Source organism: Brachypodium distachyon, chromosome 3 (assembly GCF_000005505.3).
Source record: "Brachypodium distachyon strain Bd21 chromosome 3, Brachypodium_distachyon_v3.0, whole genome shotgun sequence".
Lineage (NCBI taxonomy): Eukaryota > Viridiplantae > Streptophyta > Magnoliopsida > Poales > Poaceae > Brachypodium > Brachypodium distachyon.
Genome location: NC_016133.3, coordinates 39,753 through 66,821, shown reverse-complemented (window position 1 = coordinate 66,821; position 27,069 = coordinate 39,753). Strand labels below are relative to the sequence as shown.

The window sequence follows — 27,069 nt, the reverse complement described above, 5'->3', positions numbered from 1 at the left end:
ATGACTTTATCACTGATTTAACACAAGTCATGATAAAGGGCGGTTTCTTTAAGAATTTTCAGTTTTGATCCTGGTTTGGGTTTTATAGCCCCAAGGCCCAGTTGCCTTCAACGAAATGGATGCTATATCTCCTTGCACGGACAAAGTCACAAGGACATTGTAAAGCAAGATGCGTTTGCAAAAATAAAAAAGGCCATTTTGAAAATGAAACCTACCATAGAAAAGCAAGATGCGTGCCACTTGTGACCGCAAAGTGGTACTCATATACTACGAGGAAAGTAAGTATACCCTTTGTCATACAACACCAACTAAAATACACTGTGCAAGTCCAAATAAGTTAAACACCCCCAGCTAACTATATGAAAAACCTAATTCAAATATTGTAGCAGGTTCTCAATGCTGGGGATGTTCACAAGATCCTCTCAGCAGAACACCGATTACAGCATGTCACCTATACTCAGTTGAAGACCTTGGTTTACCACTGTTCGAAGAGTTTAGGTGCAAAGAAACAAATATCACACCGATCACAACTATCAAGCACCCAACGAGCGTGCTGAAGAAAAGGGCCCCAGGCTGCCTTGTCTGCACAAATCCATATACTCCCCCAGATGTTACCAGAATAATATCAGTTAGACCATCACCAGAGAAATCCTCAAGAATCAACGCGTGAGTCGGAGGTGCAGGGAGTTCAATGGATGCCAATAAGCTACCGGAAGGAGAAATCACCACAGCCTCCTGGTCACCACCTGCAATGATCACCTGCTTTGGGTCATAGGCCCGAAGAGAGAAAGCCTTGAGAGTAGGAACCACAATGTTCTCCATCATCCCTGATGGAGATGGAAGGTTGGACCATGTTGCACCGGTCGATAGTTGCCATCTCCATGTCGCATCATGACCGAGTAGACCTGGAGAATACGAGGTCGCCTACAATGATAAAGAAGTCAGAGTACCGGAGATAAACCACTACCGATAATGTAATTAGGAAAGGTAGTGTCATCGACTTGATGCATGTGAAATCACGTAAAATGCCAGGAGGGGAGACAGATAAAGCTAAAGTATGGACTATACAGTCAACCCAGAGGTCAGTACGATAGTCTAGATCTTGCTAGATATTCAGACTAACCCACTTATGAATAGTTCCCTCCATGCGGAGCAACCCTGCCTAACCATCCTTAGATAATGGTGAAGAATATGCTGACCTCTCCCCGGCTTGTCAGAAAGATGATATCGCCGTGACTTCCTCTTCTGTGTTTATGGCCATCGTCTCTCTGGAGCAGGATAGGGGTTGCCACCTCTAAGCCAGTTGGATCAAATGGCCTCCCAAAACTTTTTGAGAAGTCACCATGATGGAACAGATTGTAATGGTTGTAGTGGCAGATAGAAACATTAAAAAGTTGCTCCCGCACGGGTACACCGGAGGTAGCAACTGCCCAACAGGGTTTCAGCACTTCCATTGACCCGCTAACAACAGTTTGCTCAATACCATTTGCACCGACAACCTGTAAAAGTATGAACCAACAGTTTTGATAACGACAATTAACAAAAAGAAAGCAACATTGGGGCTAGCAAAGAAGTCATATATGACACTCATGGATTCGTTAGGAGAATTGAAGCAAAGACATACTCGTCGGCTCGTCGCAGCAAATGAGGATTAAGGTATAAAAGAACCGTTACGGTGAAAAGATGATACTGGTTCTAAGTTGGGTCTCTCCATACTGTATGGCTTGAGTTAATCCCTCGTTTCCAAAATAAATAAGTACGCCTCAAGTTCCATGGTAAACATGAACTCTGATTATTTAATGCGAACAGGGAAGAGGATCATTTATCATGCAAACAATATACTGGTGCAAACAATGCATAAGTTTTTGTAGATCATTTATGAGGAAGAAAATATATAATTACATGAAAAGGAAACTTACTACTACTTACTAGAACACAATAGTAGTAGTAATAAAAAAAGAGAACAAGTAATATTCAGTATCATCCATGTTCTTGTTTGAGCAGAAAGTTCAACTTCTCTCCGTACAAGAAACTAACTGGAGCCCTATAAACCATTTGAACCCATTTGTCCAATGATTGTAAAAGCCTAAGATGTACAGCACACCATAACACCTTATGACACAAGTGAATGAAAAAAAGAAGTGAATTGCAGCTATAATCTTCACACTTCAACACACCTGAACATGATCCAGAACTCCATCTCCATTAACATCTGCGTGAAGACCCCCTTCTGTCAAATGAAGCTGAACATGGAAACGGTTTCACAAAGACAAATCAGAGAAGATTAACTGTAAGATTGTGTTAGTGACAATCAAATATATTAGTTCATATTAATTATGGTTCCCTAAGAAGGAAAAGTGTTGCTCGGGAAACTCGCATTCAATCCGCATAGATTGAGTGCAACCACATATTGATCTATTAAACATTCAATTTGCATTCAACAATGTAACTTTAATCTCTATTAACATTTCATGTCAGCCAGTGTACTATCAGTTATTGCCTTGTAAAGAAACTCTGCAACTAGGCAAGCGGCCGATATACCTCACCTCACTATTGAAACTGAACATAAACATATAGAGCATAAAATTTGAATCATACACCCATTAGAGAAAGAGATTGGTTTTCTTTCGTAAAAAACCTACATGAGCCTCTATCCCTTCTTTTTGACCTCACCTCACTATGCAAGAAATAGAAGACAGCAAAAAAACACTGAGATACACCTTGTACCTTGCAAATTGTACGTCCAGAAGCTAGATGAATAGCCTCTATCCCTTCTTTTTCATGTGCAACAACAACATTAGGAACCCACCAGACTTGAGTATAGTTAGTGATTGTAGGAACAAAAGGGGTGTGCTGAGACTGCAATAGAAGCAAGATGTTACAACCCAGTAAAAACCGACGGAATATATGTAAGATTTGATGCTAGAGCACTGTAATTTTGTTTGATAAAAGTAGTGCGGTGCAACAAAGAAACAGCAGGTAATAGATGCAAGAAGCACCTGAATATGCACTGCCTACCACAAATTGCGGATCAGACTGCATTTATGCAGATGAAAGATTGCCATTCAAAACATGATGAGTAGGGAAAATTAGATGGTTACAGCATATGCATCCTAGAGGCAACAGCTATAATACTACGGGGATTGGGGAACACATGAAGAAAATTAACCAGGCTTGATCCCGGCAAAAGTACACTAGTGGCGAAGATACTTGCATTCAGGCCGTCAGTTCCCAGCCTTGGACCATTGAGCCATGGAATGGCAGATGTCAGACATAAAAGTGGATATCACTACCTAGTGCTATATATCAGTAAAAAAGACAGCTTGAGTCACCAATTCAATCATAACATATACATGAATAATAAGCTGTGCAGACACTCCCTAAGTAAAATGTATGCAGTATGTTTGGTTTGTAGTAAAATTTACAGCTATCTACAATATAATTGCCGATTTACTACTATTAATGTCTAGAATAGTCACTCGGACACATCAAATACTATAGGAACTTCAAGATAACAACAGGTTTTGTTATTGTTAACTTGCTACATAGAGAAGGTGCATTCTGAAATGTAACTGCCTTGTGATATATCTTCTACCTTCTTGCCTTTAGCTGAACCAGCCAACTCTGCAGCTTTCCCAATCGCTTTAGATAATCTATTAGTATCATCCTTTCCAGCTGGATTGTGTTCACTGGGCTTGTGCACGTTATTCACAGCATTTTTTCCTGGTGTTTTCTTTAATTGTTTCCTTTTATGCCTCCTAAAATTCGCAAGTTGTAGGGAAGTATCTTCTCTCCTGTCCTGAAAAAGAAAGGAATTCAGATTTGATTTTAAAAAATACCCAAAATACTAAAATTGAAATATGAGCTAATAGGTACGTCATCTTACCCAATGATGAGGCATGACACCGAGAACTGATTCTCTGAATTCCCGGCATTCAAACTGTCAATTCATATGACACATTAGATTCTGATTGGCAAAATAATACTATATGAACCTACATAGCATCTCTATGGGTCCGTATCAAAATCAAATCATGGAGTGGAAAAAGATCCGATATCATTTTTGCTTTATCAATTTCCAAGAATTTGTATGAAGATCGCTATGTTAAGCCACCTCTCAAGTCCAAACATAATCAATTATTGTTCAGTAAAATATTGGCGGCAAGCAGAGAACGCAATGGTTATAGCTGCTAAACTAGAACACATGTATGTCAATAATATCTTCCTGTATAGTACAGGTAAATTACTCTGGTGGATAACAGAGGAATACTGGCACTATTCACGACACAGCCACCTATCCAAGAAGATGATCCACATCATGATATTTAAAACAAGAAAATGAAGAACGGGTGACTACCGCAACATAACACTTGCTCAGATGTGAATATGACTCCTCAGATATTATATTTAACACAGCCATGTATCCACGAAGATGATCCACAGCATGATATTTAAAACAAGAAAATGAAGAACGGGTGACAAACGCAACATAACATTTGCTCAAATGTGAATACGACTCCTCAGAGATTGTATTTCACTAGCTAAAATGCGCGTGCATTGCTACAGTACTAAAAATGTATATTACGTTTGTGTGTGTTTTAAATACTTGTGGGCTCATATTTTTCCAATTTTATGCTAAGAACTATTCCAAATATTTATTGAGAAACAATTATCTCAAAAGTATATTAAAAACAATGTCAACTATAATCAAAAGATCACGATACACATATGTACCATGCTGAATGGGTAAGCCAGGGAGTAGTCTCTGTATGGTGAACGGACTACCACCAACTCGAATCTTTATAAGTGGTGAAGATTATCGAGGGCGGTGAACATAATTCTCACCTGGCCAGGATGACGGCTGTTAAGGGAATGAACATCAAGCTTGTAATTGTGTTGTGGTATCAGCGCTGAAGCATCTGATGGTTGTGATTGGATATTCTGCCATGTCAAGAGAAAAACATAACAATAATATGTAAAAAGCCATACCATTGTTCATAACTATTCCAGGTTACTTAAATGCTAGAGTCGGACGGAGAGCACAGACAAGTGTGGACACCATTTGACGAACAGTGATCCTAAATTCATCTTCAGTAGATGAAATGAATATGCTTAAACATGGGGGCATACCTCATTCTTCCGGCTCCATCTCAATGCGCCGGTACGACCAGCAAAGGCATAAAGCGCAAAATGACGCACGTCTACGTTGCCGGCCTCCGAAGCCTACAGGACATAAGGCCAAAGCAGCTTTAGGTTTTCTATCAAGTTGAAGGGCAGAAAAGGAAGATCTTGCGTCTGGATTTTTGCAGCCCGGAGGACATTACAAACTGAAAGATAAGCTTAAAAAAATAACCTGTTTCTCGCTGGCGCTTCTACGGTGCTCTTCCCTGCTGTGTTCTGAGGTCATAAAGTCGTCGAAAAGATCTGCAGACTGATTAACAGGTTAGAACTTGCTGTAGTTAGTTAAGAGAAAAAAATCTTATAGGTAAAAATGATGATACATACATGATGCTGCATCTCCATCCTTCCTCCAACGATGACGAGGCCAGCATCTCCATGCTTGATAGTGTAGTTGGATATAGAGATGGCGACCTCTCGATGGTGGGCAGCGTGAGGGAAATCGTCCTGGAGATTAGCCTCCCAGAGCTTGTTGAGGTTGTGGTCGAAGCACATGACAGCCCAGCCAGAGGTGACGACGACGAGGACCTGCTTCCTGACGTCGGCGAGCTTGTAGGAGCGGTCGACGGCGCCGACGGCCATGGCGACGGGGCGCCTACCGGAGGAGACGCGGACGTTGGTGGGGAGGAGGGAGATCTCGGCCATGAGGCGTGCCTCGTGGAAGTCATCGAAGCCGGAGGCGGGCCTGGCGTGGGGGGGCTGGAGGACCTGGATCTTGGCGTCGTGGGTGGGGAGGAGGATCTCGGGCCTGCCGTCGCCGTTGAGGTCGGCGACGAGGGGCGGCGGGAGGCGGTCGGCGTCGTACTTGATGGGGTAGCCGTCGTCGGAGAGATGGTACCATGCCTCGCGGAAGGAGAAGTCGCCCTCGTGCTGCGGAGGAATGGATTTAGGGCTTTGAAATCAAATCAAATCAAATCAAATCATCGGCTAAGGAAAGGAGGACTCGTGCTGACCTGGAGGGAGAAGAAGATGGCGAAGGCGGCGAGGAGGAGGATGCCCAGATCGCGCTTCCGCATCTTCGTTGGCGGCTCCGGCGATCGCCGACCCGACCTACTTAGCAGCAGCAGCAGAGAAAGAAGAGACAGAGATGCAGATTTTTTTTTCTCGAGGGGAACTGGAAGAGAGAGATGCAGATGAGTTCAGGCAAAGCCCACTGACGGACAGCTGCAGTACACGAGCCCATTGGGCCATCATAATCATCGCCTATGCTATCTATCTCTCTTCTGGGCCGTTTATTTGATGCGGCCTATTGATACGTCTTAAGTCTGACATCTCCTTTGAGAAGTCGAATGCAAATACTGTATAACTTTTTATGCCGAATAGATTTACCGAACTCGTAGGTAGGAAGACAAAAAGACAATTTGTTTTCCCTATGCCATTTTGAAAATTCTGAGTTTGGCTAATGTTTAGATGCCTAATTTTCGGGAAATCTCAGTCACCTACAACCTATGCGACAAGTCCTAAGATTGTAATTTGTGAAGGCGTGCAATTTAGTGCAAAATATTAGTGCAACGTTTTATCCTGTAAATTATAACTACTCTAGCACACACAGTGAGCTAGTAGTACGTTAGGTTGATCACGAACTAAAATGAACTGAAACTAGAGAAAATAAATTCAGATAACTGTTTTTTCAGGAAAAAATTCAGATAACTTGTTAATATGAAAAGACAATCGATCTCCGGGATATATATATATCAGATTATATATATGTAAACGTAGAATTAATTACTGTACATTATAGGATATATATATAGATGAGTATGAGTTACATAACAGTGTGTTAACTGAACTAATCTAGGATAGGGTGGTGGCGCACTGGGATCCCTGCGCGACGACGGCCCTGAGCGGCACGACGGCAACGCAGTCGGCGGTGATGACGTGGCTGGCGGACACCCAGGCGGCCACCTTCCAGCGGAGCTGCCCCTCCACGCGCAACCTCAGAAGCAGCGGCGCCGTTGTCCCCTCCATCGCCGGCGCCGCAGCCGCAGCCGCAGCCTGAGCGGAGATGACGACGTCGCCCTGCGACTGCTGGAACGGCAGGATCGGCGAGGCGGCGGCGAGCTGGATGCCGGCGGCCTGGACGTGGAGCTGGAGACGGTCGTAGAGCGCCGCGGCACGGGCGTTGGGGTTGTGCGCCACGAAGGCGGCGTCGACGATGAGGGTGGTGGTGGCGTTGGAGGAGACCACGGTGGCGGCCAGCAGCGAGAAGGTCGGGCTGGAAGGGCGGAGGGTGAGCCATAGGATGATGGACAGGGACACCAGCGACGCCGTCGCCGATGACACCGCGATCACCACGCGCCGCCGACGCCCACGGCGGTGGTGATGCTTGGTGGCGCAGTCCCTCGGGGACTCGCCGGGATCATCCGTGATGAGGGACATGAACGAGCTTTTCTTTGCTTTTCTTTTCTTGGAGGCTGATCGAGAGCTAGTGCAGGAGCACAAGACAAGACTAGTAGTAGTGCTGCTGGTCTGGTCTGGTCTTTCTTAACATACAAGCAAGGTGGAGGAGGTAAAGGCCCACCGGGCCGGCCTGTCTGTGTTTTTTGTGATATATCATCAACGTCATAAATACTCCTTTCATCATCTAGAGTCCCTTAATATATCCTTTTTTACTCGCAAAAAAAACTCATTTTCACTGTTGCTACGATAGTATTACTACCACTCACAGATTTCCCCAATTTTGTAAAAATATATACATATTTTTAACTACTTCCTCCTCCGTTTTAAATTATACGACGTTTTGTCAAAACTAAAAACAGCCTACCCAAACGACCCTCAGTGGCTAGTAATACATGATTACGAATGAGATCGAGGAGGCAGGCAGCCTTACTTGTTTGCCTTTAGATGCACCATTTTTCCTCCCTCAAGAAAAAGAAGAGCAAGCACCTGCCTCAACCTGCCCTGCCCTGCTTTGATGGAGATTGGAGACGGATTGCGATGGCTGGACCGCTGGATAATACATCATGAGATGCTAAAGTTGCCAAGGAACAAGGTTGGTTGGTTAATTAGCAGGTAGTAGTAAACATGATCAGAGAGAAAGCACTTCATTTGAGCTATATATATACACACTGGTTTAACCAAAACAATCATCAGATAGGAAGGAAGAAAGAAAGAAAGAAAGCAACCTTTCTCTTCTTCTTTTCCACAAAGTGGAGTAGCAGCCAGCTAAGTTCTCTGTGGATTCTTCTTTGCTTGGATTGGATGTGAAACGTGAAATCCCTTGGAGGAAAAAGGTAACCACATATACCAAAGTGGATTCCCGAACATTCAAGCCCACTACACCACTCATTCTCAACCCCACTTTGCTAATGCAGGCCATAATAACCATACCAACTCTGAGATCTAACTGGACTTGGCCAAGAGTTGGCCCTCCACACAACACTAGTGACTAAATTCAGTTGAAAATCATTATGATAGGCTTTATCGATGTGATCCTGGGATAAATCCAAGTACAGACTAAACATTCACCAGCTGTCTTCTTCAAACAGAAAATAAACAGACAGACATCACAACATTTTCAGTACAGCTCATAATAACCACCATATCCCCAAATTGTCATTTGCCTGCATCCCCAAAAGTAAAAAGCCAATGTCCCCATGAAAAGAGTCTTGTTTCCGCACGTATTTCCACCGGTTGCTAAACAAACACCTCCAGATGCACTTAACCACCGTGCTTTTCGCGCATCACCACTACGAGCTCACCATCTTCACTGGGCCTGATTGAACTTCGCCATCATCTTTGCAATGATTGGACCCACCTTGGGGTTGGCTTGGTGCTTTGCAAAATTGGCACGGTTGCTCACCACTGCAGACAATTTTAATAACAGGGTCATTTTCACCGGAAACTACATGAGTAAAATGATGTAGCTATCCTGCACAACTTGGAGCAGTAAATATGCAGTGATTCCATGTATTAGAGTTTACAGAAAACAGCTCGACTTTGTCTAGGCATGCAAAATACTACCGTGAGTAGCTCCTTAGGCTGGAATCGAAGGGTGGTTCTGTACAAATATTTGAACCGTGCAATACTACCCTGAATTACAAAAATCTCTGATGATCCACGTAGTACTAAAAAGGTATCAACAAACATATCAAGTCCAGCAGTACTAGGTTCTAGTATGCTTAAGAGAAGGAAAAGATTGCATGTGCGATGCAATTACAGAACATTCAGCCAAACTAATCCACACCTTCCATAATAGTACCTCACAAGCTTGCACCCTAGCTTGTACCCCTTACCACTACTCTACATCCAGACAAAGACTTGAACAAGAATTATGTAGTACTACTCTTAAAGGGTGAATCTCACGCACTCAGCGCCTTTCCAGCACCAGGATTTACCAAGAAGATTAAACTATACCAGGGAACTACACTATAAAGGATAGGGTCTGTCTATTGGACAGACGCCTGCTTTTGGAGCTCAAACCAGTCGCCTGGTTTTTGCCTTAAAAATAGGCGCCTGATTTTTGTCTCTTTTTCAGTCGCCTGGTTTTTTGCACAAATTCAGTCAAATCTTCTATAGCCGGCAGATTGAGCAAACAAATCAAAAAACTGCTACATTTTGCCGCCAAAAAACACAAAGATGCAAAGTGATAGCTCTGGCACCAAAAAAACATAGGTGCAAGCTACAACGTAGCAAAATATGGTTTTTGGTGTGCAAACCTGTTCTCTTGTGTCCAGAGACATTCAGACTGCAAAATCCTTCCAGTACAGCCCAAAGTAAACAAAAAAAGGCTCGCAAAGAACATCATTTATCAATGAAAATGTACACATAGACAAAGCTTTAGATGCTGACTGCATCTACAGTAGTAAGTTTCAAAAGAGATCAGAGAGCAACATCCATGTACACGATGGAACCAACATACAAAACACACCATTCAACGTTAGGTAACAGGACCAAAACGAGCTTGCACGTTCAGTCTATTTAGGCTACTAAGTTTTACTATAGCAACAACATAAGTATGACCATAACCAGTGGGTAGCCATATGAACAAAATGACAGAAACTCCAACCGGCAAAAGATCATTCAGATCCCCTTGACGCAGACTACTAGACGAGCTAGTTCCTTGAAGATAAGGACAAATATCACTTGGTTTTCTTTAGAGAAACTTTGTCAACATATTCTTTCCACCCAGCTAAGCCTACTGTAGCCAATCGACCATCCGTGTCGACACGAAACTGGATTGAGCATTCGGCATCTAGGTCTCTAGCATAAATCAGAATATCACCCCTCCGAGGCACCCTAAGAACAGTTGTGATTAGTTCAGGAAATTTCTGAAACAAACAAAAGATCCAATTACTACCATCAAGGTATGTTCTACCTTGATGATCAAAAAAAGCACGAAGCCATGGAAACTAACCTTGGATCATCAAGGTATGTTCTACCCCTTGTTCTTCTCCCCCGCCTTCCCTTGAAAAGCATAAGATACAGCTTGACAGTAATCTCCTCTTACAAGCTGCCTGCATTCAAAATTTAGGTCTACCATGTATTGGTAGGCTAAATTAACACAATCTTATTGGATGATTTAGAGCACACAATTGCACACAATCCTGAAGCCCACCTTTGCTTCAAATCATAAAAGGCAGCTGCGGCTCACAAAAAAAAAACTCAAAGTTGCCTGCGTCCAGGAAAAAAACAGTTACGATCAACTCTCAGGGATAAAACAGAAAAAATGCATAGCTACACCTAGTTGATGCTAGAAAATTCAATTGCACTTGATGTATATTGCAAAAAATCAATTCCTGTAAGCATCACAAATCTGTGTGTGAATATCGATATATAAAAGGATCTAAAATCTCTTCATACCGAACAACATGTTGATGATGTCTTATTGATAAAAAAAAATACAATTGCACCAGGAACAAACAGTAATTGCAAAAATCTTGTAGTCCACCTTCAGTTCAATTTACTCAATAAACCAAAAATTGCAAAAGTGCAACTAGTAGGCACTAGGAACTCAATTGCGCTTATTGTACATTATATTTGCACAATCCTGCAACACACCTTAATAACACTTTAAAAATGCTAAAAAACCCAGAAATGCGGAAGCATATATAGACAGAAACAGTTGCCTATTGTTTTGGAAAAACCAGTTGCCTGGTTTAAATACAACAAACAGTCACATTTATGTAAGCCTCAAATCAAAGATCTAATGGACATAGATAAAAGCAAGAATTTTGGTTATTTCCCTCCACAAATTTATGACTTTGAACCTACTGAAAACACAATTAGCTAAAAAGAATTAACGACTTCACATATTAGGTGTGATCTGCATTTCGAAAACAAGCCCCTGAATTTCATTTTCAAAAGTTGAACTTGAATTTGATAATTATGAACATGCAATTGCAGCTAGTAGGCATAAAAATTGCACTGAAAGCTGGTTGGCATAAAAATTGCACTGGAAAATGCATGCAATTGCAGCTGCATGGCATAAAAATGCAGTAGAAAAAGCTTGCAATTGCAGCTGCTTGGCATAAAAATTGAATCGAAAAAGGATGCAATTGCAGCTGCTTACAAGAAACATTGCACTGAAAAAAAGATGCAACTGAGTCTGCTTGCCAGAAAAATTGCACTGAAAAAATATGAGCCAGCACACAAGTTTGAATCTCCCCGGGATATTTTTTGCAGCCAAAAACAAATACCTGAGTATATAACAGCAGCACATATAACAGCCCCAGATTCAGCGCAGGAGAAAAGGCCGACAGGCGATGGACAAACTCTTCAGATGGAAGATGGAGGGGCGAATGAACCAGCACGCAAGAGGCACCAGACATATCCGGCTATGCCGCAGGGATAGACCTGCAGCAAAGGAGAAGAAGAAAAGGAATAAGAGCATGAAGAAAAGGAATTGCAATTGTGAAGTCAGAAAACCCTGAGATTGCAAAGAAACACCTTGCTGTTGCAAACAATCCTGGTTCGTGAAAGGAATTCAAACATGATTGCCTTCTAAGTGTTCCAGCTGATACCTTCTCCCCAAAACCAATATAACGGCCTAAGATAAACCTGCAGCCAAATTTGATTTGATTCCTCGAAATCATTTTTCCATGCATTACAGCGGTCGTTGAACCACAATCCGGAACAGAAATCTAGGAATGCAATATTATTCATGGCGGCGGCAGGAGGAAGAGAGGGACAAAGAAAATTTTGTTGAACCACAAACCCAAACAAAAATCAACCTGCTAAAACCCCAATATCAAAGAGAGAACAACAACTTGGACAGATGGAAGCTAACCTTAATCTGCAGTCGTCAAGGTGTGCCCCCAACCTCCTCCCTCCCCTCCCTTTGATCTTGACACTTGATATCCTGGCTAGGAGGTTACAATTTCAAATGGAAAACCCCAAAATATTTGTGAGTAACACAGTGGCACCCTTTGTTGGAAGCAAAAGTAACCCAAAAACAGTCAAAAGAGTAGAGTTAAGAACTTAAGATTCATTGTGCACCAAATGAATCTAGTTATGCTATGATGAATGATCCAATTGGTGAGTCTTTCGCCTGTTCATTAACAGCATAAGATAAAACAATCTATTAGAATCCAAATTTACAAGTGCGTATCAGGATATTTGCAATATTTATAATTTTCAGAACGCTGATTATTCACAAGATCAGGTAAGAAATTCCAGAACTACATGTATTCTATGCAAAGTGATTATAATTGAGCAAAATTAAAAGTTTACAAATAACACAAGCTTGTAGAGAAGGAAGTGTGATTGCATCTTGACAATATTGTGATTGCATTTAAAAGAACAGTGCAATAACATGGACGGGGGAGTGCAATTTGTTGAAATATATATTTCCGGTCCCCAACCTGAAGAGATTGAAAACGCCTCGCCTCTCCTGCCTTAGCCTTGGCACATCCGCCACGAAGAATAATGAAGCAAAATCAACCACAAAATAAGTGCGAGTAAGCAAACTAGCACAACCAATTGTTGCGGATCAGAAATAAATGACCAACTCACCAGCACCGAGTAGACCTCACCGTCAATGAGCACAAATCAAAATCTCCTTTCCTCTGTTGACTTCGCCTTACCACATTTGAGCCAACAAACAAGGCAAGGAAAATGTGAGCAAAGCAAACTGCAAATCACCATTCACCGGCAACAAAAAAGGTTGGGGAACTCACAGGACAGGGACTAGCAGACTCTGTCTCCGATGGCAGAGCCAGTACAAATGATTGATGCAAGATGTCTAGAAGAGTAGAAATACATATAAATGCGCTGCATATTTAGCATGAGAGTAATTGCAAAAAAATAACAAATCGAGACACATATATCATCAGTACTTTGGAAAACCACAAGCTGCTCCTGCCATTGAATCAAAACTGAAGAAATGACAGTCTAATTTCAACACACATCAACCATATGTTTCATCACAATTACTTGTAATGGAGAGGGAGCACAACCCAACTGACAGAAATAGATGCAGGACCAACCACCATGATCTCTTCAAGCATAAGCATTGAGCAAACAAGCAACCTGATGACAATCACAATTCACAAGCACCGAACAAATAAATTCCTCCAGAAAAAATGAATTAAAACCTACAACAATCACTAACCAACAATTTACTTTATAGAGGAGAGATTCAGAGATTGGGAGATTAAGATACAGAGGAGACAGAGAAGAGACATGAGAGAGCAGAGAAGAGAGAAGTGGAGAACAGGTAGGGGGAGGGGATGGAGAAAAGCTGACCTGCTCCGTGCGAGTGCTTGGCGGTGAGGGAGCCGCCATATATAACCTCTGGGTCACCTGTGCCTCTGCGTGTCGACGAAGCCGATCACGCCCGGCTTTCTTTTCTTCCCTCTCTTTCCGGCTAATTTTTTTTAAATAATACGATTTTTTTAATCATTTTCAAAAATAATACGCGTTTTTCAAAAAAATTAAAAATAATACGGCCTCGGCCTGGGCAAGGCTGATTGGGCCCAGTCGGCCGGCCCAAGCCGATTAGGCCCAGTCGGCCTCGGCCAGGCCGCCTGCTCCCGGGCTGCCCGACTGGCACGCCAGTTGGCTTGGGCCAGGCCGACTAGGCTTTCGGCTTCGCCTGGGCCGACTGGAGCCGACCGCGCGCGGGCCCGCCTGCCTTTCTCTTTTTCCCTTTATTCCCTCCCTTCTTCCTCCCCAGGCCGAACCCGAGCAGCCCAGCGCCAGTGCCCAGTTCCCTTCTGTTCTTCCTCTTCCCTTCTTCCTCCTCAAAAATGCCCCCAATTTGTAGCCAAAATTAGTGAGTTTTGTTCCCGTTTAACCCACAAAACTGCATCCCCTTGCTATTTAGCACCCAATGACATCTTGATCTACTCTTTTCGTTGAACATTTTGAGCTAATTTCGTGTTCCTAAGTTGGGACAATGGTGGTGGTTTGGAGGAGTTTGGAGGTGGTGGTGGTGCTCATCCGGTGACCGTGAGGCTGCTCAAGGTTGGGGTTCGCACGCTTCAAGGGCAAATCCTAATCTCTCACGTATTTATCCTATAATGTATATGTTTATGAGGATATGTGTGTATGTATATATAGAAGTATGTTTTAGCGTTTGGTAGTGCTCATTATTTTGGACAACTGTTAATGTCATACTGCTTAGTATTTGATGCGTCTAAATATTATGGCCGGGAGTAATATGTTTTGATAGAATAGATTTTTTTTATGCCGTACTGCTTAGTATTTGACGCGTATTAATATTTTTAATATGCCGTACTGCTTAGTATTTGACGCGTATTAATATTTTTTATATGCCGTACTGCTTAGTATTTGATGCGTATTAATATTTTTTTTGATGCCGTACTGCTTAGTATTTGACGCGTATTAATATTTTTTATATGTCGTACTGCTTAGTATTTGACGCGTTTTAATATTTTTTATATGCCGTACTGCTTAGTATTTGACGCGTCTAAACATTTTTTATATGCCGTACTGCTTAGTATTTGACGCGTATTAATATTTTTAATATGCCGTACTGCTTAGTATTTGACGCATATTAATATTTTTTATATGCCGTAGTGCTTAGTATTAGATGCGTGTAAACATTTTTTATATGCCGTAGTGCTTAGTATTAGACGCATCTAAACATTTTTTTATATGCCGTACTGCTTAGTATTTGACGCGTCTAAACATTTTTTTAGGCATCAGAGATGTCCGGTGTAGTGAAGTTTGTTTTTTACTACGGTTCCGGTACTGTCTTAACAACCGAGCACGGAGCTGATATGAGTCAGTTTAAGTATGTGGAGTTGGATCTAACGGCCCTTCAAGCATGGACGTTTAGTCAGCTGCAGGAATGGTTGGTAGGATGTTTAGCGCTCAATCCTGAAACATACACCGTCCGTGTGCAAGCATTGTGGACCAAGTCAAGTTCAAATATTTTCTGGGTTTTGAGGCCGATAGACCGGACATCAAAGTGGGTGCGCTGGTTAGAAAGTTGCGAGAAAAGGGGAACTACACCTGTCGCCTTAATCCAGGTTGTCGCTCATGAGACCAATCCAGCTGAAGGCGAGGGTGAATCAAGTTATGACTTGTCCAATGCAAACTTTGTGTCGAATGCTGGAGGTGGTGGTTATGAATCAGGCCAGAGCTCCGGGGCAGTAGGAGAGGATGAGTACACTGGCGAGGCAGATGCGGACGAAGAAGATGGTCACTTGCAGAACGAGATGGAGGATGAAGATACAGATGGTCGTAGTTCTTATGACGATGAGTCTCATGAGTCGGACGAAGAGGAGGTGCCGATTCCTGCATCATGGAATCAACACTTCTCTTCAGCTATGACCGTGAACGATGGGCACGACTCTGCATGGCAATATCATCAGAACAACATTGCGAAGGGTGACAGATTTCCTGACAAGAAACATCTGCAGGATGCCATAGTTGCTTGGGCAATGTCCACGCAAAGGGTTTTCAAAACAACAGTCTTTTCACAAAAATATCTGACAATGGAGTGCGAACAAATAGATTGTCCCGGGAGGGTGCATGGCTATGTTCCTAAGTATGACATAGATTGGGTTGTGAGTGACTTGGTGTTGCACACATGTGTCATTCCCAGTATCCCTCAAGACCATCGTAACCTCTCGTCGACGCTTCTTGCTCGGTTGCTTTACACGGAGATAGTGGAGAGCAAAGCAATGGAAGTGAAGGCCATCATGCATAAGGTCAGGGTAAGGTTTAAGTACAACATTTCGTATGGCAAGGCTTGGAGGGCTAAGTAGAGGGCTCTTGAGGAAAGATTTGGTTCGTTTTTCGACTCGTACGACTCTGTTGTCCGCCTCCTCCATACACTACAAGCCCGTAATCCAGGCACCTATGTCGACATCCAACACTTCCTGCACCCAGAGTATCCAACTGTGAGGGTGCTGCAACGACTGTTCTTCACTTTCGGTGTATGCGTCCAAGCTTTCCATCATTGTCGACTGGTGCTATGCGTAGATGGCACTTTTCTCACTGGCAAATACAGGGGGCAGATCTTGACCGCCATTGGTCAAGACGGCAACAATCAAATCGTTCCGCTCGCATTTGCTTTCGTGGAGGGTGAGAACACTGAAAGTTGGTTATGGTTTTTCAGGCAGCTCAAGAGAGCAGTTGTGCATGATAAGCCGAATGTGTGCATCCTTCATGACAGACATGCAGGCATACTCAGTGCGATAAGGACACTGACAAACCCTGGGCCTGATGAACAGGCTCCATGGCAGGACATGCAGAGTCGTTGGTGCATGCGGCATTTGGGGGCCAACTTCTTCTCGCAGTTCAGGAACAAGTCACTTATGAATCTATTCAAGAAACTCTGCAAACAGAACCAACAATGGAAGGACACTAGGATACGTGGTTATCTTGATGAGTTCACGAAGAAACATGTTAGGGAGAGGACAGCGGCACGAAAGGCGGTGGTAGCAACACATGTAGCAGCAGTGGCTGCACAGACAGCAGTTGGAACAGGACCATCTGAGGTAGAACCTGTTGGGCTTTGTGACTTGCTAGGGTTTGACCCACGCGGCACTAGGAGAAGGGTTGGGAGGCAGATTAAAAACTTTCAGTAGTGGATAGAGCACGAGCCTCTGGAGCGGTGGTCTTTGCTGCACGACACACATGGCGCTAGGTACGGCGTCATGACTACTAACCTGGCAAAAACATAAAACTTTGTCCTGAGGGGAAATAGGGCTTTACCACTTACAGCCATCGTCGAGGGTATTTTCCATGGCACAGTGAAGTATTTCAGAGAAAGACGCCAGAGAGCTGAAATGCATATCATGAACAACCCAAATACACCGTACTGTGAAAAGATTATGAAGTACATGTATGAGAAGATGAAAAAAGCTAGGTCTCATACTGTCGTCGCCATCGGTAATCAAGAACACAGGTTTGAGGTACGCTTGCCAACTGACAAGTTTGGCGTTGGAAATGAATTGAGGACACAGGAGGTGAAGATTGGAAATGAAGTGTGGCCAACGTGTGAGTGCACCTGCAACACACCAAAGTTGCTTCACCTTCCTTGCTCACATGTACTTGCTGCTTGCGGGCAGCTAGGGATGGACGCAATCTCATTTGTGTCTCCCTATTACCTGAAAGAGTCTGTGCTTAGCACATGGACGGGTGAGATGCTAGGGTTTCGTGCAATGGGCAATTTCAACAAGGTAACCCCTGGTGAAAGGCGGTACATCCCTGACCTCGGGCTACTGCGGACAGACACAGGCAGACGCCCGTCCAGGCGCATCCGAAATGATATGGATGAATCTGAAGCCGGAGGACCGTCACGACAATGTTTTCTATGCAACCATTTTGGCCACAGGGACACTTATTGTCCAACTTTCGGTACTGGTGGAGCTACAGCCCGTGGAAGAGGGAGACGTGGACGACGAGGGAGAGGAAGAAACTAGGCTTATCCTGCATATGTGAAACTATGTGTTAATTTGTACCCTATGTTTTAATTTGTACTATATGTGAAACTATGTGTTAATTTGTACTCTATGAAACTAAGTTTTAATTTGTACTCTATGTGGAAGTAAGTTTTATTTTGTACTCTGTGAAACTAAGTGTTAATTTGTGCCCTATGTTTTAATTTGTACTCTGTGTGGAACTGTGTGTTAATTTTTATGCCTTGTTCAACTATGTTTTAATATGTGCTCTCGGTTTAACTATGCTTCACTTTAATTTGTATGTCTAACTATGTTTATAAATGTTGCAGTTACAAAATGGAGATAGTATCATTGCTATCTCCAGAGATTGAGAGTAAGCATCGGGCTGCTCGATTGGTAGCGCATCCTGGGAGTGTCGAGCCCCTTGTCACGCGCACTCCTAAGGAAAATTGGATGATACACCCTGCCTGGATTCAGCGGTAATTATTCAATCATCCCTTGCATGTCCATTTTATTTATTCATCCCTTGCATGTACATTTTATTCAATCATCCCTTACATTTACATTTTATTTATTCATCCCTTGCATGCCCATTTTATTTATTGATCCCTTGCATGTCCATTTTATTTATGCAGTTTGAAGTGGGCTGGCCTTTTACCTTTCGCACGACTTGTTGAGGCAACTCGTGCGGAAATGGTAGAGGGCGAGCGACGAGGCTTCAACTCTACACGGCTACAAATTGACCACTCGCTGGTGAGCTGCTTAGTGGACAGATGGAGGCCCGAGACACACACGTTTCACTTTCGCTGGGGAGAGATGACTCCCACTCTCCAGGATGTGTCGATGCTGCTGGGACTACCATTGGTGGGTGATCTCATAGGACCGTTGCGGCACCAGCTGATTTGCAGGAGGGTATGGCACTACGCTTTCAATGTATGTGTCAATTTGTGCCCTGTGTTTTAATTTGTACTCTATGTGGAACTATGTGTTAATTTGTGACCTACGTTTTCAAGGTATTCTTGCCGGAGCTGGGCCACTCACAGGAGGCTCACGGACCTAAGCTAGATTGGTTGCTCAATTACCAGGTTAGATCGATGTGTTTTAAGTTAATATATCTAAGAGCATAACTCATATACTTGCATGGGTTTACTAACACTTGGTTTTTGTTGCATGCAGATTCAAAAGTTTGGGTATCCAGAGACCCAAATGACTGAGCCTCAGATCACTCGGAGCCTTGAGGCATATGTAATGTGGCTTCTCGGGAAGGTGATGTTCACCGAGAACCACGTCACCACCATTAGCGCACGCTACATCCCTATTGTAGTGGAGATCGCGAATGCAACTTGTGGTGACGACATCACACAGAGGAGTTGGGGTTCGGCCGTCCTAGCGGCTACGTACCGAGGTATGTGCAACGCTTGCCAGCTTGCGTTGCCCAAGTCAGCCTTGCTTGGATGTCTTTTATTGTTGCAGCTCTGGTCGTGGGAGAGGTTTTCTATCGGCCGACCAGACGTTACGGGTGATCACCCTAACCCTGAGAAGGAGTTGTTTGACTTAGAACACATCGACCTGCCTACTTTCGCGACAATTTGGACACGTAGCAAGGTACGTGGAATGTGAAATTCATACATTAGTTTACATAAACCATGAATGAAGCTAACTTCTTTTTTTTACAGAGACGCTTTGCACACGATCAGGTCAGGAATTGCTACCCATCATTCAACGAGCAGTTCGACGTGTTGCACTCTGAGGCGGTTGTCTGGGAGCCGTACACACAGGACGCCATCGAGGATAGATACCCTGGCGGAATGTCCACGGTCTGCACGAGAGATTACGCTTACTGGATGACAAAATCAAAGATCATCTTCGATGTCTGCGTGGAGGAGATGGCCCAGCAAATGGTCATGAGGCAGTTTGGGGCATGCCGGTTGGTCGTTCCTCCACCGACGGAGGATCCACTTCCACAGATCGTCCACAGGTATGTGCAGTTCTCCAATTTATGATTGTCGTCCAGAATTGTCCATAATTTAATTGTTCAACTTTCTATTGCGATCTCAGGTTTACCAGGAAGGGAAGTACCAGGACCCAGACTCAGTGGCTGCAGAGGGTTCAATCATACGTCACAGAGTGGGAGACTGCGACGACACGGGTTTGGCCATTGGCGGAATTTGATCTCGATCTATTCAACGGATATTTGCAGAGGTACATGACAGCTACCCGATTGAGCATCATTCAGCACTCTCACCCCCAGGAGATAGCCGAGCCGAGTTTGCGAGATATGTACCCTAGCCAGTCTACTTCAGGCTCTAGACAGCACGCGGTAAGTATCTTCTCTTAACATAATGCATGTGTTTGTTACGTACTTTGCCATATATATGTAATACTCTTCGTGCCAATTGCAGGCTCAGTTGACACAGGATTTACAGGCCGAGTTCGCTGCGTATGGACGTTCGCTTCCGACCGGTCCACTTCTACTACCACGGGAGCCGCACCAGTCCTGGCTTAGACGAATGGAGGAGAAGTTACGCTCTGTTTACGCGGCTATCACGTGCACCCGCACTTCGGACGTCGTTCACCACCAGACGTCCGTACGGCCCCCTCGTCACTCCACGCACCAGCAGCGGCCACGTCAGCAGGAAGCACCGCACCCCCGACACCACCCGCGTCCACGTCTACCAGAGCAGTCGACGCCCAGGCCACCTCCTCCTGAGCAGGCCGGAGGTTCGTCGTGGCACCAGCCGCAGTCTTCTTTCGACTATTGGCACCAGCAGCAGCCCTGTTTTGAGGCTGCAGGTTTGGCGTGGCACCAGCAGCAGCCCTCTTTTGAGGCTGGAGGTTCGGCGTGGCAGCACCAGCAGAGTCCCAGGATGAACTTCGAGTTTCGTCCACAGACCCAGCCACAGGGTATGTATATTTCTATCTATTCTGTCCAATACCATGCCTGCTACGCAATTGTAATGCTAAGTACTTTCTCACATGCAGGAGCCTACGGGCATCAGTCGTCGTTGTCCGAACCCTCGTGGGGTAGTGAGCAGGATCACACTCAAGGAGAGGACTATTCTGTCCAACACAGCTGGATGTTCAGTACTCCGCCACCAGACCCCACACAGGAGGATACACAGTATCGTGAGGATGGGTCCGTGATTCCTCCGCGTAACGTAGTGCCACCTCGTAGGTATGGCTGGACCACGCCACAGGCACCCCCGGAACGCCGTCCCAGACGCCGTGCCTGATATTTGGATGTAGGTCCTATGTATGAGACATATTTCTACCTATGTATGAGAGAGACATGTTACTAATTTTCGCATTCTTATTCGAGTTACATTTGCATATAAATAACGGCAGGACTGAAATACATATGCAATAGAAAGACTGAAATTAAAACCGACAACTTAAAATAGATGGGAAACGGTGGCGGGAAAAGGAGGCGGGAAACGGTGGCATGAAAACGAGGCGGGAAACACTGGCGGGAAAAGGAGGCGGGAAACGGTGGCGCGAAAAGGAGGCGGGAAAACGAGGCGGGAAACGGTGGCGGGAGAATGAGTTTGAGAGCCTATAAATACCTCATCTCCGGTAGTCATCCAAGCATCCTTCCCACAACTGTTTTTTCCAATATTCCAGTGTCCCCAAATGAGTTTGCCTTGCTCGGACCAGGGCGAGAGGCCGAGGAGGATGAAAGATGCGATGTTGCCTCGGGGGGTGGAACATTTCAGGTGTTGGTGCGGCAATCTATGCAAAGTGAAGGAGGTGACAGATTTTTCAGATAAGCTGGGCATGAGGTTTTTCATGTGCGCGAACTATGAGTATGAACCACCTGTCCCGGTTTCGCCGTACGACAAGCCTCCGGTAAGCACATTTAGATGTTCTAAAACATGTTTTCTGTGTCATATCAGATTTGTAACAGTAGGCTATTTTGTAGTCTCCTCCGCCCCTATGCATGTGGTATCGTTGGACTGACACAAAGATGCCGGATTGGGCGGTGGAAGAGATCAAAACAAGGTCCCGAAATGCATGGCAGCGTTTCCACGCGGAGGAGCGTGCGGAAAAAGCTGCAGCCCAGGAGAAAGAGGAGCAAGAGAGAGAGATGAAAGAGCATAGGGAGGAACAACGTCGTTGGATTGACGAAGCACTAAGGAAAAACAGGAAGAAAGCGCTTGAGATGCAAGAGGAGGAACGAAGGCGCAAGGATGCTCGTGAGGCGGAAAGGGAGAGGCAAAGAGAAAGGGCCGCCGTGGTAAAGGCTGCAGAAGAACGTGGCGATACGAGCGGAAAATAGCCTAAGTGGACTCAATAGTGCTTGTGTTTCTAATGTATCTGCTATCTTTAATTATGTCCAATTGCGGTATTACCAATGTATGTTAATTTAGTCGTGCCTTGGTTCCGTAACCAGCAGATTATCGATGTATGTTAATTTATCCAAATTTATCCAAATGTCAAGTCTTTCAGTTCAAACAAACAATAAAGAATCGACACAGAAATTGTCCAGCAAATTATCGATATATGTTACTCTTTATCCAAATTGTCAAGTATTTTAGTTCAAAAAACCGCAAGGATTCGAGACAAAAAATGGGCCTCAGCCGTGTATGCGTTGATCATGCAACGAACTAGCGGCGAAGACTAATTACTTCCAATCGGATTCGGCGTGTTACTTTTATCCAAGTTGTCGAGTATTTTAGTTCAAAAGACCGCAAGGATCCAAAGAAAAAAATAGAATTACTTCGAATCGGCCTGGCCAAAACCAACTCGTCCAGTCGGCCTGGGCCAGGCCCCGCGGGCTGAGTAGGCGGCCGGCAATCGGCCTGGCCGAGGCCGACTAGGCCTAATCAGCTTGGGCCAGGCCGACTGGGCCCAATCGGCATCTGCCTGTTATTTTTGAAAATTTTGAAAAACACCTATTATTTTTGAAAATAATTAAAAAAATCGTACTATTTTAAAAAAAATGTACCTCTTTCCGCAGCCTGTCATACTTCCACAATGTTGTGGGCATTAGGCTCCACCTGCAAAACCATCAGTGTCCATTATATGAAGAGGTAAACTAGAGAGAAAACATCCGGCCCTCATGTTGAGGTCATCCATGGAAGATGTCTGACGCAAAAGCAACCGGAAATCAGTAAGCGTCCGAAATGGAAACAGGGAGGGGGAAGAGCACGGATCGGACCTTGGCTCTAGAGGTAGTCCCTGAAGAAGGCGAGGTTGGGGTCGGAGAGGAGGGAGGGAGGACGGGTCCTTCTTGCACGCAGGGCCTCCACGAAGACCCGGAGCTCGCCAACCCTAGAATCGCTCTCTCTAGCAGTGCCCAAGGAGGTGAAGCCCGTCGCCCGTCGGGAGCAAGTAGGCGCAGGCGGCGCTGGAGCTGTGGAATTTTGGGGAATCCTTGGCTGGGCTCATGGGCTCATGTCATGGGCTGTGATTTGTTTTTGTTTTTTTTGGACACGTTAGTGGGCTGTGATTGTTTGTACAGACTCTTATTACGCTAACTGACCGGTACATCTTCATCTTCCACCTCTCGACCCGGCCGCCGTCAGCGAGCAAAGCCTGCAAGCCAAATCCCCCGCCGCCGCCCCGATCTAATCTAACCTCGCCGCCGTTGAGATCCAACCTTCCCGCTGGAGGAGGATGATCTGATCTGGTCTCATCTGACCTCCCCCACCGCCGCCGCTTTCCGTAGCCATGCCATCCGTCGGGACCCGCCGCTCCACGCGTGTCTTCGTGCCCAAGGCGACCAAGCCCGCCAGAGGGGTTCGCTGCTGCGGCGACCGCCTCGCCTTATCCAAATCCCACTGGCCCAAGGACGCCTTCCACCACAGGCCGCCGCCGGCACCATCCACGAGGTCCTTTGGGATCGTCTACAGCCGAAAGCGGAAGCGGAAGCTCCCAGCTCAACCCAAGCATGACGACGCGAGGTTTGGGATAGTGTTCACCAGGAAGGACAAGCGGCCAAAGGTCGCCCCTTCCCTCCACGACAACCCCAGCTACATTCCGTGCTCCTGCTCCTCCTCGTCCAGGGAATTTGCCTCAAGGATTGGATTCCTGGACCTGGATGCTAAGCCCTCGACCCTTGTGGATAATGGTGTTGCGCTGCTCGTCGTCCTCGTCGACACATCTTGCTCTGGGAGCTCTCATCACTTCTTGCGCCTTCTCCTCCCTCTGCTGCGGTGGATGCGTCACCACAGTCAACGGAGCAAGCTCCGGAACCTGGCCTCTTTCCTCTCTTCTGCCGCTCTTGCCACCGTATTCGCATCGCTCGGCCTGCACTTTATCAAGCTCCGGCGCCGGAGAACAGTAAGCTTCCGACAGCTCTCATGTGCCACTCTTTTACTACTACTAGTTCCTTCTGCAACTGGTTTGATATATGTGCTTCTTCCTGCAGAGTTCATCATTTCAGAGGACTATGGCTACGGTGCACTGCGGGTGGTGCGAGCTTCGTGACGCCAACCAATCTCGACCACTTCTGTCGGTCAATTTCTCTGCACTTCCTTCCTACTTCCAGAGCTTGCATTCCATGATTGCTCTTCGCTCCATTTATTTGCCGGCCATATTTCAGCGGAGCATGGGTCTGGTTGGCAGAACTGAAGAAATGTATCCTCGAGATGCTTTGGAGGCAGATTCCTGGTCTCCGAGCGCTTTGAATGTTGAACCTGCTGTTGATCTGCGCTGCGATGACGCTTGCAGAGTGTTCCAGGATTATGTGCCCCCTAAACAAGTTTCAGGATCAGCGATGCATGCTCTGAGGCTAAAGAAGCACAAAAGGAAGAGAAGCTCGATGAGGCGTCCTGTAAGTCGGCGTCGCCTTGCAGCAAGATTTCCCGACATGGCGATTGGGATGAAACAGGGTACCATGACCTCTCTGACAGAACTGAAGCCAGCCTTGACTGGGCCAGAGGTTTCCGTGAAACCTTTCCAACCCAAACCGGCATTTGACATTTCTCTTGATTTGCTTGAAAACATGGATGACAGTGATGTTTCGACTCCTGTGAGATCAAATGGGAAGCAAAAAGGGTCTTCTTTCAAAAGTCCCGTTGAGCACACACATGAAAAGCTGCATTTGTCTGAGGTTAGGCAAAATATAGATTCTTTTCTCTGCAAAGCAAACCTTTTAATCATTCAAGCTGATAGGTGCTGGAGAGAAGAAGGTGCTGTGGTTATGCTAGAACTATCAAATCGCAATGGGTGGTGCATAGCTGTGAAGTTAAACAGTGTTACTAGATTCTCTCTTAAGCCTTCAGAGCAAAGGTTTTATGTTGTTAACCGAATCAACCATGCCTACATTTGGGCAGTCGAAGATGGATGGAAACTTGAGTTCTCTGATAAGTCGGACTGGCTTTTATTCAAAGAGTTGCACATTGAGGGCCGGGAGCGCAACTCTCAGAGAAAGATTATTCCAATTCCAGGTGTACATGAGGTTTCTGACGGCGTGGGAGGGGTTGTAACAGATCCTTTTTCACGCCCTGTGCCGGACTATATCAGAATGGTGGATGATGAAGTTGCACGGGCTCTCTCAAGGGATTCAGCTTATGACATGGACTCAGAGGATGAACAGTGGCTCATTCAGCTGAACCATGGGGCTTCTGATAGAAGAAGCTCCCATCTGAACCACATTTCCTTTGAAGATTTCGAGAAAATAATAACCTTGCTCGAAAGGGAGGCCTACAACAATCCCAAGGGAACCAGTGATGTGGATCAGCTTCTTTCCACATATCCGGCTATAGGAAAGGACGATAATGTCCTTGCCGTATATGAATATTGGATAAGTAAAAGATATAAGAAAGGTGCACCATTGCTAAGAGTATTTCAGGTAAATTTAGAGTTTATCTCCATGTACCTAATCCCCCCGCTTTAATCTTTATCTATCTGTATGTGTGTGCGTGCATCCGGTCATATCATCTAACCAGTGCATTTGATTTCCCTAAGGGTGCACCGGTAAGGCGAGGAAGACTATCAGAAAAATCTTCTGTTAAGAAGAAGAGATCTTTGAAGAGGCCAAAACGCCAAACTGGCCGAGGAAAGCCTGGAATCTTCTTGCGAGGTATTTGCAACTCTGTAACAAGCCCTGCTTTGGGGTGCCGCAACAAGTATTATTTTTCTGTATTTGAATTGTGATGCTAGAATTCCTTTTGCTGTGGCGAACCCATACACCACCAAACGACGTAAACATGATGTGCTCAAAAAAATATGTTTTACCTTGGCATTCAGCTCCTGAAGTTATCGAACGATATTGTACTAATTCTTTTGTGCATTTTGATGGACAGACAATGCTGAAGAGGAGGCTTTGCAGAGAGTCGTGGAAGCTGAACGCGCAGCAAAACAGGCTGTAGAAAGGGCTGTTCAACTGCGCAGTAGAGCTCAGTCTCTCATGGAAAACGCCAACCTCGCGACATACAAGTCGGTGATGGCTGTCAGGATTGCTGAGGCTGCAAGCATATCTGACTCGTCCCGGGATCTTGTTTGGAGGGCCCTCGACTAGTTTTTTTTTCTGTCCTTGTTTCATTGATGTGTGATATTATTGGCTAAGTTGAGGGTCTCTCTTTTTTCCCTCCTCCCCGGTTGTTAACTATGTTCGAGGTGATCACAGAACTGTAATTTCTTGTGTAAATGATAGTTTACCTGGCTAGATTCTGGCATTCTGCACACACACATGTTCTGAAAGAAATGGAACGAAAAAGAAGAAGAATCAGCATTTCAGCTGGAAGTTAAATTCTGAAGCTTGTTGGTAACATCGCGACAGGGTATATCTACCCTCTCATAAAATTTCAGATCCAATTTCTTGGCTTGCTTATTAGAATGATCCTCTTGAGTTATACTATATGGATATTCAAGTAAAGTAAAATGGGTGAACTTGTGGCGAGCTGCAGAGTGATCCAGTCTAGGAGTGGTGTGATCAGGGTCCCATGACCGAATCACCCGGAACCGAAGCCGAACAGACCGAAACTGGAAAAATCCGTTTTTATTTCGGTCAGCAAAGCCTTTTTTTAGAGGAAGAATATATCCCTGTCAGTTGGGGTTTTATACTCGGTTAACCCAAAGACCGGAGAAAACCGAGTATTATACGCATGGCCCAGTTCAGCCCAGCCCA

The 27,069-nt window shown here is 45.0% G+C and overlaps 3 protein-coding genes and 1 long non-coding RNA gene across 6 annotated transcripts; 1 reads left to right on the top strand and 3 right to left on the bottom strand.

Moving 5' to 3' along the window:
• Positions 1-219: 219 nt before the first annotated feature.
• Positions 220-6,295, bottom strand: LOC100827170. The gene is made up of 11 exons (XM_003571535.3): positions 6,132-6,295; positions 5,506-6,048; positions 5,354-5,431; positions 5,131-5,223; positions 4,846-4,941; positions 3,887-3,940; positions 3,596-3,799; positions 2,728-2,859; positions 2,178-2,243; positions 1,200-1,499; positions 220-924 (listed from the first exon to the last, which is right to left on the bottom strand). The coding sequence occupies exons 1-11, from the start codon at positions 6,192-6,194 to the stop codon at positions 448-450; spliced, it is 2,106 nt and encodes a 701-aa protein (XP_003571583.1). The 5' UTR covers positions 6,195-6,295; the 3' UTR covers positions 220-447.
• Positions 6,296-6,803: 508 nt separating this feature from the next.
• LOC100843470 (NDR1/HIN1-like protein 26) lies at positions 6,804-7,669 on the bottom strand. The gene has a single exon (XM_003570709.4). It carries the CDS (start codon positions 7,555-7,557, stop codon positions 6,973-6,975), a length of 585 nt encoding a protein of 194 aa, XP_003570757.1. The 5' UTR covers positions 7,558-7,669; the 3' UTR covers positions 6,804-6,972.
• A 949-nt stretch (positions 7,670-8,618) lies between these two features.
• Positions 8,619-23,291, bottom strand: LOC104583396. 3 transcript variants are annotated; one of them, XR_002965438.1, is made up of 10 exons: positions 13,864-13,922; positions 13,552-13,647; positions 13,296-13,360; positions 13,132-13,197; positions 12,981-13,019; positions 12,407-12,667; positions 12,067-12,177; positions 11,817-11,973; positions 10,535-10,792; positions 8,619-8,982 (listed from the first exon to the last, which is right to left on the bottom strand). It is a non-coding gene; the product is annotated as an uncharacterized LOC104583396 (long non-coding RNA). The 3 variants fall into 3 exon arrangements; XR_002965437.1 differs by lacking the exons at positions 8,619-8,982; positions 13,552-13,647; positions 13,864-13,922 and adding exons at positions 9,907-10,416; positions 22,942-22,993; positions 23,155-23,291; XR_731107.3 differs by lacking the exons at positions 11,817-11,973; positions 12,067-12,177; positions 12,407-12,667; ... (3 more) ...; positions 13,552-13,647; positions 13,864-13,922 and adding exons at positions 22,942-22,993; positions 23,155-23,291.
• On the top strand, positions 23,270-26,694 carry LOC100842864. Its single transcript, XM_010235342.3, has 4 exons — positions 23,270-24,278; positions 24,367-25,791; positions 25,908-26,022; positions 26,246-26,694. The coding sequence occupies exons 1-4, from the start codon at positions 23,667-23,669 to the stop codon at positions 26,458-26,460; spliced, it is 2,367 nt and encodes a 788-aa protein (XP_010233644.1). The 5' UTR covers positions 23,270-23,666; the 3' UTR covers positions 26,461-26,694.
• The last annotated feature ends 375 nt before the right edge of the window (positions 26,695-27,069 follow it).